General features: G+C 48.9%; 1 protein-coding gene across 1 annotated transcript; it reads right to left on the minus strand.

The window, feature by feature from the left end:
- Positions 1-5,549: 5,549 nt before the first annotated feature.
- On the minus strand, positions 5,550-6,344 carry LOC146334601 (uncharacterized). Its single transcript, XM_084824154.1, has one exon. The coding sequence runs from the start codon at positions 6,328-6,330 to the stop codon at positions 5,830-5,832; it is 501 nt and encodes a 166-aa protein (XP_084680280.1). The 5' UTR covers positions 6,331-6,344; the 3' UTR covers positions 5,550-5,829.
- Between the last annotated feature and the right edge of the window lie 9,113 nt (positions 6,345-15,457).

Raw genomic sequence — 15,457 nt, forward strand, 5'->3', positions numbered from 1 at the left:
CTTGGAACACTTTGAGTTGAAGTCGAAGGGCAGGATCCAAATGTTTCAACAGAATGACTACAAGGAAACATCTACTAAATTTGCCAAAGGAGTTTCACCTATCTTGACAGTAGCAGCAGCACACACACACCCCTTCCATGGTTAATTTTGCATATTTTGTGGTGAATGTCCAAAGAAATCTGATACGGTTATTAGAATCTAAATAGAGTGTTTTATTATATATCTCTTCTTGTGACTATCCTTTTTTAAGGGGTGCTCAATTTGCCTTCTGTTTGTCTTTATTCCAGTGTTTTACTTTTGTTAACCATCCATCCAGCCAAGTCATCCTTGAGAGGTAGATATCTCTATAGCTCAACCCAGTGGAGACTGGTGGCTCCCATTTCAGTGGGGCAGTGCATTCACTCTGTGTTTCAGTCAGAACACCCAGAATGCATACATCAAGGAGCAAGAAGAAGAAACAACAGCAAAAGCTGTTAAAAGGCACCACAGTCCTAGTTTTAATTTAAATCTCATATATCATATAGGCCGACTTGGGGGGCGGGGAAGGTTGATGTGGGGGGAGACAGATTCAAACACTGTGGGAAGAAATTCAGTGATTTAAATATCTATCTATCTATCTATCTATCCCTGGTATTTTAAGAGCAGAGTTAAGACTATTGCATGTTGGCTGAAGCTCCACAAAGGGAGTAAACTGGAAGCTCAACCACACTACAAGCGAGAAGGATCTTGGAATTGTTGTAGATCACAAGCTGAATATGAGCCAACAGTGGGATGGCTAGAGAAAAGGCAAATGCTATTTTGGGCTGCATTAATAGAAGCGTAGCTTCCAAATCCCGCAAACTACTAGTTCCCCTCTACTCAGCACTGGTTAACAGGGTTGTACGAAGCCCCCATCTTCCGGTCCAGGGGGGGCGCTGCAGAGGGGCCAGTTGCACAGCTCCTGGCCCTGAGAAATCCTCCGGAGCAGCTCCGCATCCGGAAGATTTCATGGAGCGGCACTCTGGCTCCCTAACGCAGGCAATATGGTAATGGCGGCTGGCATTACTGTATTACTGGGAGAAATACAGCTGCAAATGGCATGTTGGACACCACTCACAGCTGTAAAGTGCTGAGGGTTTTTTCCCCTAAATAGAGCCATAAAGAGCTTCAATTAGGTGAAATGCAGGACCTATCGTGGGGAAAAATGCAGACGTAACTAACATGTTGGATGCCACTTGCGGACTTTGACCTACTTTCAGCCGTTTACGGCTGTATTTAGGCCAAAATCAGTGCTTTACAGCTGCAAGTGTCGTTCAATATGCCATTTGCGGCTGTATTTGTCCCAGTGATAGGCTATAGCAGCTGCCATTGGTGTATTGCTTTGTATAGGGATCTGGAGAGCTGCTCCGGACAAAATCCTGTTTGTTTTATTGTGTGTTGTTTGGTTTTAATTTTTGTGAACTGCCCAGAGAGCTTTGGCTATTGGGGCGGTATAGAAATGAAATAAATAAATAAATAAATAAAATAAATCCTCCAGAGCGGGAGGTAAGTGGTGACATTCCACTCTGGAATCTGGCCTCAATTGAGTCCAGGGCAGAATTCTCTGACATCCCTACTGGTAGGGATGGTGGAGAATTACACTTAGGGATGTCAGAGAATTCCATGACGCATCTCGGTGAGGCCGAATGCCAGTGCATTCAGCCCCCCGAAATCCATTGCGGAATGAAGCCCCCGCCCCCCCAACCCACGAAAGGCACGCGGGATGAAGTCCTCACCGCCCCCAACCCACAAAAGGTGCACAAAGCGGAGCACTTACCTGCTCCCGTCCGCGCTGCTTTGCGAATGGCGGCCGTCCTGCGGCTGCCATTCGCTTCGTCTTCATAGCCATGATAGGCTACATAAATACTTACGTAGTATTTACTACATAAGTAGTAAACCCAGCATATGCAAAAAAAACCCAGCGTACGCAAATGGCGGCGGCTACCACCATTTGCTTATGCTGGGTTTTTTCCCCCCTGCCGTGATAGGCTATGTAAATATTTATGTAGCCTATCACTAGGGATGGCGGAGAATTTCTCCCAGAAACTTTGGGGGGCCGAGCGCCAACGTGTTCGGCCCCCCAAAGAAGTTTCGGGGAGAAATTCTCCGCACCCCCCCACCCCCCGCACCCCCCCCGGGACGGAACTTACCTTTCCCAAATGTCCCTCCCGGCGGCGGGTCCCGGCGGCGGTTTGGCAGGTCTTCATCAGGGGCGGGGGCGGCAGCCGGTCTTTTGACCGGCTGCCGCCGCCACCATTCCAATAAAAGTAAAAAAAAAAAAGAAAGAAAAAGACCCCGTGATAGGCTACGTGACGATTAATGTAGCCTATCATGGCTAGATTTGCAAAGTCAGCCTTGATAGGCTACGTAAATCGTCACGTAGCCTATCACGGGTGACTTTTAAAAAAAAAAGCACGTACGGCTAATGGCGGCCCCCATAGGGAGCCGCCATTCACGTTCCTTATTTGGTCGCTGTAGTCTACGTAAAGATTACGTAGACTACGGCGAAAATAAGGGCAACGCTATTTGCCTTGCCCTTATTTTCACCGTAGTCTACGTAAAGATTTACGTAGACTACAGCGACCAAATAAGAAACGCGAATGGCGGCTCCCTATGGGGGCCGCCATTAGCCGTACGCGCTTTTTTTTTTAAGTCACCCGTGATAGGCTACGTGATGATTTACATCTTTGCAGATCTAGCCGTGATAGGCTACGTTAATCGTCACGTAGCCTATCACGGGGGAGTTTTTTTAAAAAAAAAACTTTTTATTTCACGGCCGGGCGAGGCGAGGCACCTCCTCCCCGGCCTGAATTTCAGCCGGGCGAGGCGGGAAGCCTCCCCCGCCGGCCTGAACTTCGGGGGGAGAGCAGCGAAGTGCCTCCCCCCCACTGCGAACAAGCTGCGAGACCAGGTAAGTGGCTTTCGTGCACTCCTACCTATCACGGCTCAATACAGGGACGCAAATGGCGGTGGCTACGACAGCCACCATTTGCATCCCTGCAGGGCTGCCCAGCGGCCGGATGTCCAGCTGTGGGCAGCCGGGCAGGATTCCGGGGGGGAGGACCAGATCGCCTCCCCCCTGTCAAGGATTCTGGGGGGAGCAATGGAGCGCCTCCCCCGCCACTGCAAATCAATTCGCAAAACGGTAAGTGACTTTCTTACATCCATACCTACAGGTTAGGCCTCATCTGGAGTACTGTGTCCAGTTCTGGGCACCTTAAGAAGGATGCAGACAAGTGGGGGAGGGTTCAGAGAAGGGGAATGAAGATGATGGGCACTGGAAACAAAGCTCTATGAGGAGAGACTGAAAGAACTGGGCATGGTTAGTCTTGAGAAGAGACAACTGAGGGGAGATAGGATAGTGCTCTTCAAGTACTTGAAAGGTTGTCACAGAGAGGGAGGCCAGGAGCTCTTCTCAATCATACCAGAGTGCAGTACACGGAATCATAGGCTCAAGTTGCAGGAAGCCAGATTCCGGCTGAACATCAGGAGAAACGTCCTGACTGCTAGAGCGATACGACAATGGAACCCATGACCTAGGGAGGTGGTGGGCTCTCCCACACTGGAGGCATCAAGACGAGGCTGGACAGCCATCTGTCAGGGATGCTCTGACTTGGATTCCTGCATTGAGCAGGGGGTTGGACTCAATGGTCTTTTAGTCTCCTTCCATCCCTTCTATCCTATGATTCTATTATTCTAAGCTAGGGCTTGACTTGACGTGCCATGTGATCAGTGATGATGTTGCACAATTTCACAAATTGGGCTAATGTACAGCAAATCCCCCCTAGGGATGTATGAAAGTCACTTACCTTTATGCGGATTATGTTCATGGGGGGGGAGGCGTTCTGTCCCTCCCCCCAGAATCATCAATGGGGGGAGGCGATCCGGTCCTCCCCCACGGAATCCTCGATGGTCGGCTGTGCTCTGCGGCGGCTCTGCGGAGCAGCCGGACAGGCCCAGGCCAGGGCCATCCACAGCTGGATTTCCGGCTGCGGAGGGCTCTGGGTAAAAAAAAAAAAAAAATGCGTACGCAAATGGCCGCTAAAACGGTGAATCAAAAAGGGACGCAAATAACGCCCGCTACGCTATTCGCATTCCCCTTTATTTTCGCCGTCATAGTCTATATAAATATTTACGTAGACTAAGATGGCGAAAAATAAGGAACACAAATGGTGGCGGCTGTAGCCACCGCCATTTGTGTATGCCTTTTTTTTTTTTTACCCAGACGTTTTAGGCTACGTCAAAACTTACGTAGCCGATCACATCTGGGTAAAAGAAAAAAGAAAAAAAGACAAGACTGCAAATGGTGGCAGAAGACCAGCGACAGAAGACCACCTGGAAGACCAACCGCCGGAACATCCACCCCAGGTAAGTCTCGTCCCGGGGGGGATCCATGGGGGGGCAGGGGGAGCAGGCCGTTCCACCACAGAGTTCAGGGGGCCAAACGCACTGGCATTCAGCCTCACCGAGATCCATCGTGGAATCCTCTGACATCCCTATTAGCTTGATCTTTCAAGCTCAAACCCATTCGGGGAGAAGAGAGTGCCAGGACCAGCAAAAACGCATCACACAGACGTGGCTCTGTATTGCCTTGTGAAAGATGTGTGCCTTACTGCATGGCTAGATGACTCATGTTCCAGGTAGGGATGTCAGAGAATTCCATGATGGATCTCGGTGAGGCCGAATGCCAGTGCATTCGCCCCCCCAAAATCCATCGCAGAATGGCCTGCCACCCCCCTGCCCCCCGTGGATCCCCCCCGGATGAGACTTACCTGGGGCGGATGTTCCGGACAGCGGCGGCTGCCGTGGAGGCTGTGGCAGTGGCGGCGGCGGCGGCGGCAGCTGGTCTTCCGACCAGCTGCCGCCGCCGCCATTTGCAGTCTGGTCTTTTTCTTTTTTTTTTCCCCATAGACGTGATAGGCTACATAAAGACTTACGTAGCCTATCACATCTGCATTTAAAAAAAACACACACAACCACGTACCCACTATGCTATTTGCGTTCCCCTTTCTTTTCTTCGTCTTTGTCTACACAAATATTTACGTAGACTAAGAGAGTGAAAAATAAGGAACGCAAATGGTGGCGGCCATAGCCGCCGCCATTTGCGTACGCGTTTTTTTTTTTTTTTTACCCAGAACCCTCTGCGGCCTGAAATCCGCCGAGCACAGTCGGCCGTCGAGGATTCCGGGGGGGGGGGGAGACCAGATCGCCTCCGCCCCATCGAGGATTCCGGGGGGAGGGATGGAACGCCTCCCCTACACCATGAACAGAATCCACACAAAGGTAAGTGACTTTCATACATCCCTAGTTCCAGGCAATCCAAAGACAGGGAGAATGCATGATGACATTGAGCAATGGGAGTGGGGGTGCATCGGTTATACTATTGCACCCACTAGCCATAGACATTTTCAGGGGAAAATGTGGAGCCCACCCTTCCACTCTCCAATGTGAATTCAGAGAAAAGGTTGCTTCATCTTGCTACAAGGAATTGAGATCATAGGTTCAAAAACAAAGAGACATTGCTTATAATCATGCAGCAGAAGCTTTATTGGAAACGCCAAACAAATGGCAATCACAGCGGTAACAGAGGCAGTGAACGCACCCAATACAGACAGATCTAGCTTGCTCCTGTGTATATAACAGCAAAGCAGGGGAAGTGGCGAGGGGGAGAGAGCTCCACAGTCATTCAGGGGTTGTTCCGGCCCAGCTCTTCTGAACCAAGGCCTAGAATGGTCAGCAATGCACCTCCTTCTTCTCTCTCGTTCCTTTCGCATCTCTTCTCATGAGGATAATATTTGCTTGTTTCATAGCCTAGAAACACACACTACCACGGCGGCCGAAATTTCTTCCAAGAAGTCCAGGCCTCCTCCAGCGCAGGCCCCCATACAGGCCTCCTCCCAGCCCAAGGCCTCCACCTACACCAGAACCAGCAGCGGCACAAGGGGTGTATCCTCCGATGGCAACAGGCTCACAGCTAGCAGACAGGATGGCCCCTGGGATGGTCACAACACAGGGGGATGGCTGGATCACGACCTCTGCGGGAGGGACCTGGTTGACAGGCTGAGGGAGGACCCCGGACAGGGTTCCCAGCTCTCCTGAAGTCGTGCTTCCTCCACTCAGGGCACCAAACCCAAATCCTGGAAAGCCATAGCCCGATGTACCATAGCCATAGCCAAGACTGCGGTACGGGAGACTTCTGAAGCCGAGACCTCCATAGCAAAGATCTCCATAGCCGAGACCCGCAGACCCAAGACCAACGACTGGGCTGGATGCACGGGATGGGACGGCACAGACTGGAGCACAGAAAGGCATTGTCTGAGGGATGGCGGGATTCTGGAACGGTATTTGAGAAACAGGAATGAATGAGAGCCACATATAGTATAACATGGATTCTCTCTTCCTAGCTCAGCCATCTCACTATAATCGATACACTGTTAAATGACACTGTCTGTTGTAGGGGTGGACAAAAGTCACTTACCTGTCCTCAAATCTTGTTCGCGGTGGGGGGGAGGCACTTCGCTGCTCCCCCCGTGAAGTTCAGGCCGGCTTCCCGCCTCGCCCGGCCAAAATTCAGGCTGGGGGGAGGCTTCCCGCCTCACCCGGCCGAAATTCAGGCCGGGGAGGAGGCGCCTCGCCTCGCCCGGCCGCGAACTCAAAAGTTTTTTTTTTTAAAAAAAAACGCCCCCGTGATAGGCTACGTGACGATTAACGTAGCCTATCACGGCTAGATCTGCAAAGTCAGCCATGATAGGCTACGTTAATCGTCACGTAGCCTATCATGGGTGACTTTAAAAAAAAAAAAAAGCGCGTATGCAAATGGCAGCCCCCATAGGGAGCCGCCATTCGCGTTCCTTATTTGGTCGCTGTAGTCTACGTAAATCTTTACGTAGACTACGGCGAAAATAAGGGCAACGCAAATAGCGTTGCCCTTATTTTCGCCGTAGTCTACGTAAAGATTTATGTAGACTACAGCGACCAAATAAGGAACGGGAATGGCGGCTCCCTATGGGGGCCGCCATTATCCGTACACTCTTTTTTTTTTTTTTTAAGTCACCCGTGATAGGCTACGTGACGATTTACGTAGCCTATCACGGCTGACTTTGCAAATCTAGCCGTGATAGGCTACGTTAATCATCACGTAGCCTATCATGGGGGCATTGTTTTTTTTTTTCTTTGATTGGAATGGCAGCGGCAGGAGCCGGTCAAAAGACCGGCTGCCGCTCCCACCCTGCACGAACACCCACCGAACCGCCGGCCAGACCCGCCGCTGGGAGGGACATTCGGCAAAGGTAAGTCCCGTCCCGGAGGGGGCGCGGGAGGCGGGGGGGTGGAGAATTTCTCCCTGAAACTTGTTCGGGGGGCCGAACACGTTGGCGCTCGGCCCCCCGAAGTTTCGGGGAGAAATTCTCCACCATCCCTAGTCTGTTGTTGTTTTCAGAATATCACAGATAGGGATGTTGGGGAAATCCACAATGGAACCAAGTGAGTTCAGATTTCAATGAGTCCAACTGCCAGGTTCCTCAGCAGAATGGCATCTCCCCTGTAGGGTGGATTCTTCCGACTTGCACACTGATTTTGTAACGTTCCCAATTTTGTGTAAATGTTGTTGTTGAGAAATATACAAAAAGTAATGCAAAATCTGGCCAAAGGTGTGCATTTCCCCATAGGATAATGCATGAAATTGCACATTTGAGGGGATTGTGTGCTTTCAGGGGAAATTTGTATGTTTTCGCATACGCACATCTGGGCAAATGTACATTTGTAAAAATTCCGGAATGAAAAAATCAGATCCTAACGCAATGGTCCCAGCTTGGGGAAGGCTGCTATGCCATTTGCCTCTGTAGTCACCAAGTAAGTAGCTACTGATAGAGACAAATGTTTCAGAAGGAAAAAAACCAAAGAATAGGGGAAGAGCTCTGTGAGATCAGACCAAAGGTCCATGAAGTGCACCAACCCGTTTCAACAAGTGGCCAGCCAGAAGAACTAGACCTGAATTTCCCACCATTCCATTTCCCTGGATGAGCCCACTGCATTCTAGTACTATGAGCAAGGGAGGGACCAGCCAATGGTCTCCCAGAAGCCCACAAGCAGGGCGGAGAGGCAGTCATGCCCCCTGCTGTCTCTCACTGGGAACTGAAGTTCGGAGTAGGGATGGAAGAGAACTTCATTTCACTTTGGCATTGGCAAGAATTGACCAAAGGTCAGGAAGTTCTCCATATTCAGGAGTTCTCCATATTCAGGAGAAAGAACAAAAGAAAAGAACTCTAGGTTTTGTTTTGCTTTTAAATGAAAATGGGAGAATCCAAAAATGACAATTGCGTCCACCCAGGAACAGTGTTGCGAGTGCTTTGCTCTAAAGACCTGGGTTTTAATGTCTGCTATTGAAGCATGTTAGCGCCGTGTTGTTGTTGCCAACACATTTTGGCTCCTCATCATTAACAGCTTTATGACAACGAGGTGCCACATGGACCTCTCCAGGCTCAGAATGGCTGTGGCTTAGCGGTTAAGACGCTGAACTGCAGACTGGAAGGTCGGCAATGAGCAGTTCGAGACCCGAGTGCTGCGTGACGGAGTGAGCTCCCATCTTCAGTCCCAGCTCCTGCCAACCTAGCAGTTCGAAAGCAAGAAATTGCAAGTAGATAAATAGGTACCGCCTCGGCGGGAAAGGTAACAGCGTTCCGTGCACCTCGGTGTTCAGTCATGCCGGCCACATGGCCACGGAAGCGTCTTCGGACAGCGCTGGCTATTCGGCTTAGAAACGGGGATGAGCACCGCACCCTGGAGTCGGACACGACTGGTAGGGGACACCTTTACTTTTTACTGAATTTAAGTCCTCCAGATGGATGAGCATGTCATTACCATTTGTTTTTTTAGAAATGTTTTATAGGACCTGTTATTTAAAAAAATCCTAAATTGTTCATATTCAGGAGAGCAAGAATTGGAGATTTTTTAAAAAAAAATCCCTGGAGAAATTGAAACTGATATGTTCACCGTTCCCTAACTGAGAGTCAGTCTGAATCATATTGCTTGGTTTCTGCAGGTGAATTACACGACCATTGACATTTGCTGGAGGACTCTAGGCCTACACTGATTTGAATTTCAGACAAGCATGAAAATATGCCCAAGAAAATGGACTTACCTGCTCTTCAAAGTAGATGGGGTGAAGACTGAGATGTCAGATGAAGCTGTTGGAATAGCAGAGGGATGGTTGAGCTTTTATGCAGTTCTGTCAGCGTCCCCAGTAGTTTAGACACCACCTATTATTTCCAGCTAAGATTTTAATATGGTGCAGACAATTTTCTTCACGTGCAAACTGACTTTGCTAAGCAGAAATAGGTGTCTTCTGCCTTTTATTGACCTCAGCACAAAAGTATTCCCATTTATGCAGCATAAAGAAGAGGAAACAATTAGAAAAGGGCATTGGAAACACCCACAATTTAGATAAGAGATCATCAAAGAACTTCAAACAGATTTCATTAAAACCTTGGGAGCGTGTCATGCTTCTTCTTTTTGTTTCCTTGGGTGACTCTCCCCTTTTTTATTCCATCTTTCCATCACCCATGCGATCTAATGTAGCTATAGTTTGTAGTCTTCATCCCAAGAATGATGAAATCAAGAGAAATACATTTGTCATTGTCTTCCAAAATGCTTTGTCAGGAAGCACCCATGTGTTTTGGAGAAGTCATGCTATTCCACTGTTCCATCGTGAAGAAGACATGTTGAAACACAATATGGTGTCTCCTGCGGTTAACTCCTGACGTTGAGCAAGGGGATTGAGAGCCAGGGCATCCCCCGCAAATGGCTGCCGGACCTCTGCATGAATATTTCCTGCAAGGGAGAGCCCCTACCCGCTCTAGGTCACTGGTTTCACCATGAGCAGCTGTCTTCCAATGTTCAGCTGGGTTCTACCCTCTTGTGACTTGCCTGCATTTCTCTGTTGACTTTCCTTCAACCCCTGGGCCATCATCAGGACCTTGGTCCCTACGAGGGCTGAGAATGGTCATCAGCATCCTTACGGGGTTATGACATTTAGAACATTGCTACTGTCAGTACTTTTCTATTCTGCCATTCCCCCAAGAAGCACACATAACATAACATAAGCCTCTCCATAGCAGTTGCATCCAGACCACAACCTTGTGGGGCAGACAAGGCCCAGAGTTAGTGACTGGCCCTGTGAGCTTCCTGGCTGAGAGGACGCATATGACCCCAGGGGCTGAATGAAGTTACCATCCCTTTCCCACCTTGTTGTGTTTGTGTGTCTGTGTGTCTATGTGTTCTCTGTGTTTGTTTTCCTGAAACTCCTCATCTTTAATGGCTGCATGCAGACAAGTGCATGGTGATTCAAGGTCCTCCCAATGCTGGACAAAGATGAACCTCCTGAATGTGGAGGGTGCCGACGGGGTCCAGGCCACCGTTCAATAGGCCAAGCTGTTGGACTTAATTCTGCATCCTTTTGCTGGCAAATCTTGTTACTGTTTGGGGCCTGGGGGGTATGTGTAGGTTCATGCTTACTCCTTGGAAACTTGCTTGCCCTGAAGACTTGCTTGCTTTGACTTTCCCATGATTATCTTTTGCTGCACTGTTCTGTTTGTAGCTGCAACTGTCTGTCAGGCTTTTAGCATTGTCTAGGCCAAACGTTTTATTCTGGTGGTGGTTGTTTTTTATGACTTCTTTGCTGATTTACTACTGTATCCACCTATTTTACTGTTGCAAGCTGCCTTGGGAGGGCTGCTGCCCTGAAAGGCAGCATAGACGTGTTTTAAACGACTACATAGGTTGACTGAGAACATGTCTCCATCCTTGTGTATATGATTTTGGGCTGGAAGAAGTGCAGAAGAAGGCAACTGAAATGATCACGGGGCTATGAGGGAAGGTTACAACAGTCACAGTGGGGATTGTTTAGCTTGGAAAGGGGAGACATGAGAGAGGTGTGCAAAATTACGCCTGGTGTGGAGGAAGTGGACAGGGAGACATTTTCCTCCCTCTTTCCTAGTATGATGGGTCATCCCATGAAGCTGATTGGTGGGAGATTCAGGACAGATGAAAGGAAGTACTTCTTCACACAGTGCAGAGTTGAACGGCCCACCGATTTGGATGGCTTTAAAATTCAGACAGACAAATTCATGGAGGAGAAGGCTATCAGCAGCTACCAGTCCTAATGGCTCTATGCTACCTCCAGTACCAGAGGCAGTATGGTGATGCATACCAGTTGCTGGGGAACATGGGCAGGAGGGTGCTGTTGCACTCATATCCTGCTTGCGGGTTTCCCGAGGGCAGCTGGTTGCCCACTGTGTGAACGTAATGCTCCACGAGATGGGTCCTTGGATTGATTCAGCAGGGCTCTTCTTCTGTTCCTTCATTCTTACGTCAAGATTCAAGAACGACTATTTCCTGCACATGGGATAATCGATTGGAAACCTGCATGCACAAGTCAATCGAGTAGGCAATTGGGAAAGTCCCATGTCCAGCTCCTTCGAGGACTCCACAGTTCTTGTCCATCAAACTGTCGGGAAGGAACAGGACAAGCCAACATGCAAAAGGATGGAAGTGAAAAGATCAAGGTGTCTGAATATGCCAGCCGCATTGTGCAGAGGTGACAAAATGTTCCCTCTTTGTCTCATGTCTGTTGCTTATTAAAGTGATTTGCAGGCTTGGCGTGTCTCACAAATTGCTTGGTATAACGCCTCGGGCAGAAAGGGGCATCTCTAACCAGAAGCGGGGCCAGCTATGGATGCAGCGAACATGGGATAGGAAGTTGTAACCTGGCTTGTGCTCCGTCTCTCAATTTCTACTCCATTTCTGCCTTTCAGAGAAAGCTCCTCAGTATGGGGATGCTTTTTATAACAATATGTCTTTCTTGTAATGTGTGAAGCATGCTTCCAAAAGCATGCATCTTTGTTCTCTTGGGAGGGGAGAAGAAGCACATCATTCTCACTCACAGAGTGAACCTGGCAGTATGCAAACCCACCGTTCCCCACTGCCAGGATGGATGTACACGAAAGTACACAGCTGACTCTTTTCCAGATGTTACCAAGGATGTCACTTTTGGAAGCATTCAGTGCTGTGGCTAGGGCTGGAACTTGGAGCCAAAGCCCAGCGTCCCACATTCCATTGTGCTCCCGAAATGATGATAGAGAGAGTGGTAGGTGCAGAAGTAAACGCCATTGTATTTCTGTCGTCATGATGGTGCGATGATTTAAGCGAGTTCATAATGCAAAAGTCCACATGCTCAGACTCTGTTTCTCTCTCTCTCTCTCTCTCCACCACCTTCCCTCCCCCTCCCTCTCCTCTCTCTCTTTTTAAATCAGGGGTTGGCAAAGAGTTTTGTAGTTCTTCTAACTTATCGAGAACGTAGAAACAGTTTTATATCATGCATTTATTTCTGTATTCATTTATCACATTTCTATACCACCCAATAGCTGAAGCTCTCTGAGCATTTCACAAAAATTAGAACCTCAAAATATAGCATAAAATACAATGTAATCACTTAAAACGGCAGTATAAAAGTACAACTAGAGTAATCCTAGCAGAGATTTAAAATGCAACAGCAGATTTATAACAACAGAGCTAAAAGACTGGAATGCTAAAACGCCTGGGAGAATAAAATGGTCTCCACCTGGTGCCAGCAAGAGCACAATGTTGGCTCCAGGTGAACCTCTTTAGGGAGCTCATTCCACAGCCAGGGTGCCAGAGCTGAAAAGACCCTGTTCCTGGTAGCTACCCACCCACTTCTTTTGGCAGGGGCTCCTGGAGAAGGACCACTGGAGATGAGCTTAAGCTTGCATAATGGTTGGTGGGGGGAGACGACAATGCTATCTGTGTGCTTTGCAACTGAACTAATATACATGGCGAGCTCAATGTCCCATCCCCCCCACCCCAGAACATTAAATCCAAGGTCTAAAATTACCTAGCTGCACCATTGCAAGGGTTCACACAATCTATGTGACAAGGAGAATGAAAAAAGGTCACAGGGGGAAATAGATAGCAGTTGCCCAGACTCATAGGAAAACTTCGCTTGAGAAAGATGAGCAACGAAGGGGAGAACAATCAAGAATTCATCAACTGGGGTTGAACCTCTAAAGAAGTATGGAATAAAACTGACTTTAATTGTATGATGGGGAGTGGGGTGGGGGAGCTGAGGTGGATGAGCAGGGAATGGGGCAAATATTCCAAAAATATTCCAAAAAGCATTATCACGAGAAGTTCCCCTCCACTTCCATTTAACTAACAAACACTCCACTCATTGCTTCCCTGAATGCTTGGTTTCATAGGCAGCTGATGTCAGGGTGGCAACTGAGCTGATAGAACCCCAGAGCAGTTCTGATTCTGAAGAGGAACAGCAATCCATGGGAGAGGAACCTGCTCATCCCTCACAGGCCCAGCAGCTGGCAGAGATTCCTCCTGCCAGCATTCCTGGGATAGACAGTGACCCTGGCAGCGAGAGAGTGCAGGAGGGGGGCTTGCTGGATGCTCGATGCCGGCGCAGAGAGCGACGACAGATGGAGTGCGCCAAAAGGAGGCGTAGCTCTCGTTTGGCGCGCAAGCAACGGTCACCTCCTGAGGACCCAAGGGAAAGAGGGAGGATCTCTCCCTAGCCCATAAGTTCAGGGTCTTCCCATGATTCTCCTTCAAACAGGGACCAGCTGCCTTACCTGGAGCTTAGGCTACTCTGCTATCTTTCCCCAGTGCTGTTCCTTGCTTAGTCGCTGGTGATTAGCATCTGAAAGAGTCATTAAGTTATAAAAGGAAGAAAGCCTTGAAAAGAATCCTTTTCGTCTGTGTCTTGAGTTGGCTACTGGAGTAGACCGTAAGAGGCAGCTAGAGCGCTCCTGACAGCTCCATCAAACGATGTCTCACTGTGGTCCAGTGTGTGCCGTCCCATGCCGTGCTTCCAGCCCTGTTCTTGGATTTGGATCAGCAGGTCTGGGAGGTCTCGGCTGTGAAGGTCTCAGCTACGGCTGTGGTGGTGCAGTGGCTGAATCACCCGGCAATCTTGGCACCCTGGCTGGACTCATCCCCTCATGCGTCAACCAGATCCCACCAGCAGGGGTTGTGATCGTGCCCCCCTCCCTCCATTGTGACCATCCCAGCACCCCTCCGTTCTGCTAGCGGTGATGAGCCCATTGCTGTCGGAGGCAACACTCTGGGTTCCATTGGTGGTTCTGGGCTGGGCAGAGGATTCCTTGGGAGCAGTGCCCATGGGGGCTTTGATAGCGGTCTGAGGAGGGGTGCATTACTTGCAGACAGGTCTCCCCTGGGGTGTTGTGGTCGTGCGTGTGTCAAGGCCTATGTAACTTGAAAAGAGTGTCCACGAGATAGGAGCAATGACCACAAATGGCCAAAGATGACACAGACAGAGCCCTTGGTGAGAGCCTTGCCCCGGAATCTGAAACGCTGAGCTTCTGGAAGTATTGCTGAAGCCAAGAGCTTGCCCATGGGCACTGGCTATTATTCCTTTCCACTCCATTGGCTTAAAGTTTTGAAATGAAGAATAAGAGACAGGAGCTATGTCTTGCCTTGCTTTGCCTTGCCATGTCTTGAATTGCCTTATCATCTCTTTCTTGTACAAATGTCTATTTGGCTCTTTCCACGTTTTTCATAAAACTCATGCTGCTTTCTAATTTGTCTGAGGGATATGTGTCCCTCTGGTTTTGCAACTTTTGCACACGTTTCTTATAGTGTGACTAGAGACAGCACAAACCTATTGGGGGCAGGGATGTGGACAACCTGTCTAAGAGAGACCACTAATGCCCAGGGAGTGGGAGGACAGGGGGGCATCATTGGAAGCAGACCTAAATCAAGTCAGACAATTATCTATCTATCTATCTATCTATCTATCTATCTATCTATCTATCTATCTATCTATCTATCTACTCTCTCTCTGTCTATCTGGGAAATGGGGACCAGAAAATGGTCACATTTCTCCTGGACGGTGCTTCTATTTGCAGTTGTAGCTCTGTCTACTGGTGACAGATCAGATAGGTGCATGGGAACCTGCCTTGTACCAGCTCAGGCAGGCTGTCCATCTTGTTTAGAATTGCCTGCTCAGATTGGGAGTGGCTCCCTCAGGCCACCGGAGATGTGTGGGGTTGAACCTGGGACCTTATTCATGCACGGCAGATGCCCAAGCACCACCCCCTGCCCCCTAATGCAAGCATTAGGTTAAAAAATCCACTTCAGACATGATTTGCCTCTTACTATTTCTTGAAGAATGTGCATACCAAATTCAATACCGGTGTAGAAATGTAATAAGTAAGTGAGTAAGTAAGTAAGTAAGTAAGTAAATACATGATTTAAAACTGTGTCTACATTCTTGATAAGTTAGAAGAACTACAAAACTCTTTGTAAACCCCTGATTTTAAAAGAGAGTGGAGAGGGCGAGGGGGAAGGAGGGAGGAGAGAGAGAGAGAGAGAGAGAGAGAGAGAGAGAGAGAAACAG

The sequence above is a fragment of the Heloderma suspectum genome, chromosome 17 (assembly GCF_057233095.1).
Source record: "Heloderma suspectum isolate Gila_16-S chromosome 17, 16-S_ref, whole genome shotgun sequence".
Taxonomy (NCBI): domain Eukaryota; kingdom Metazoa; phylum Chordata; class Lepidosauria; order Squamata; family Helodermatidae; genus Heloderma; species Heloderma suspectum.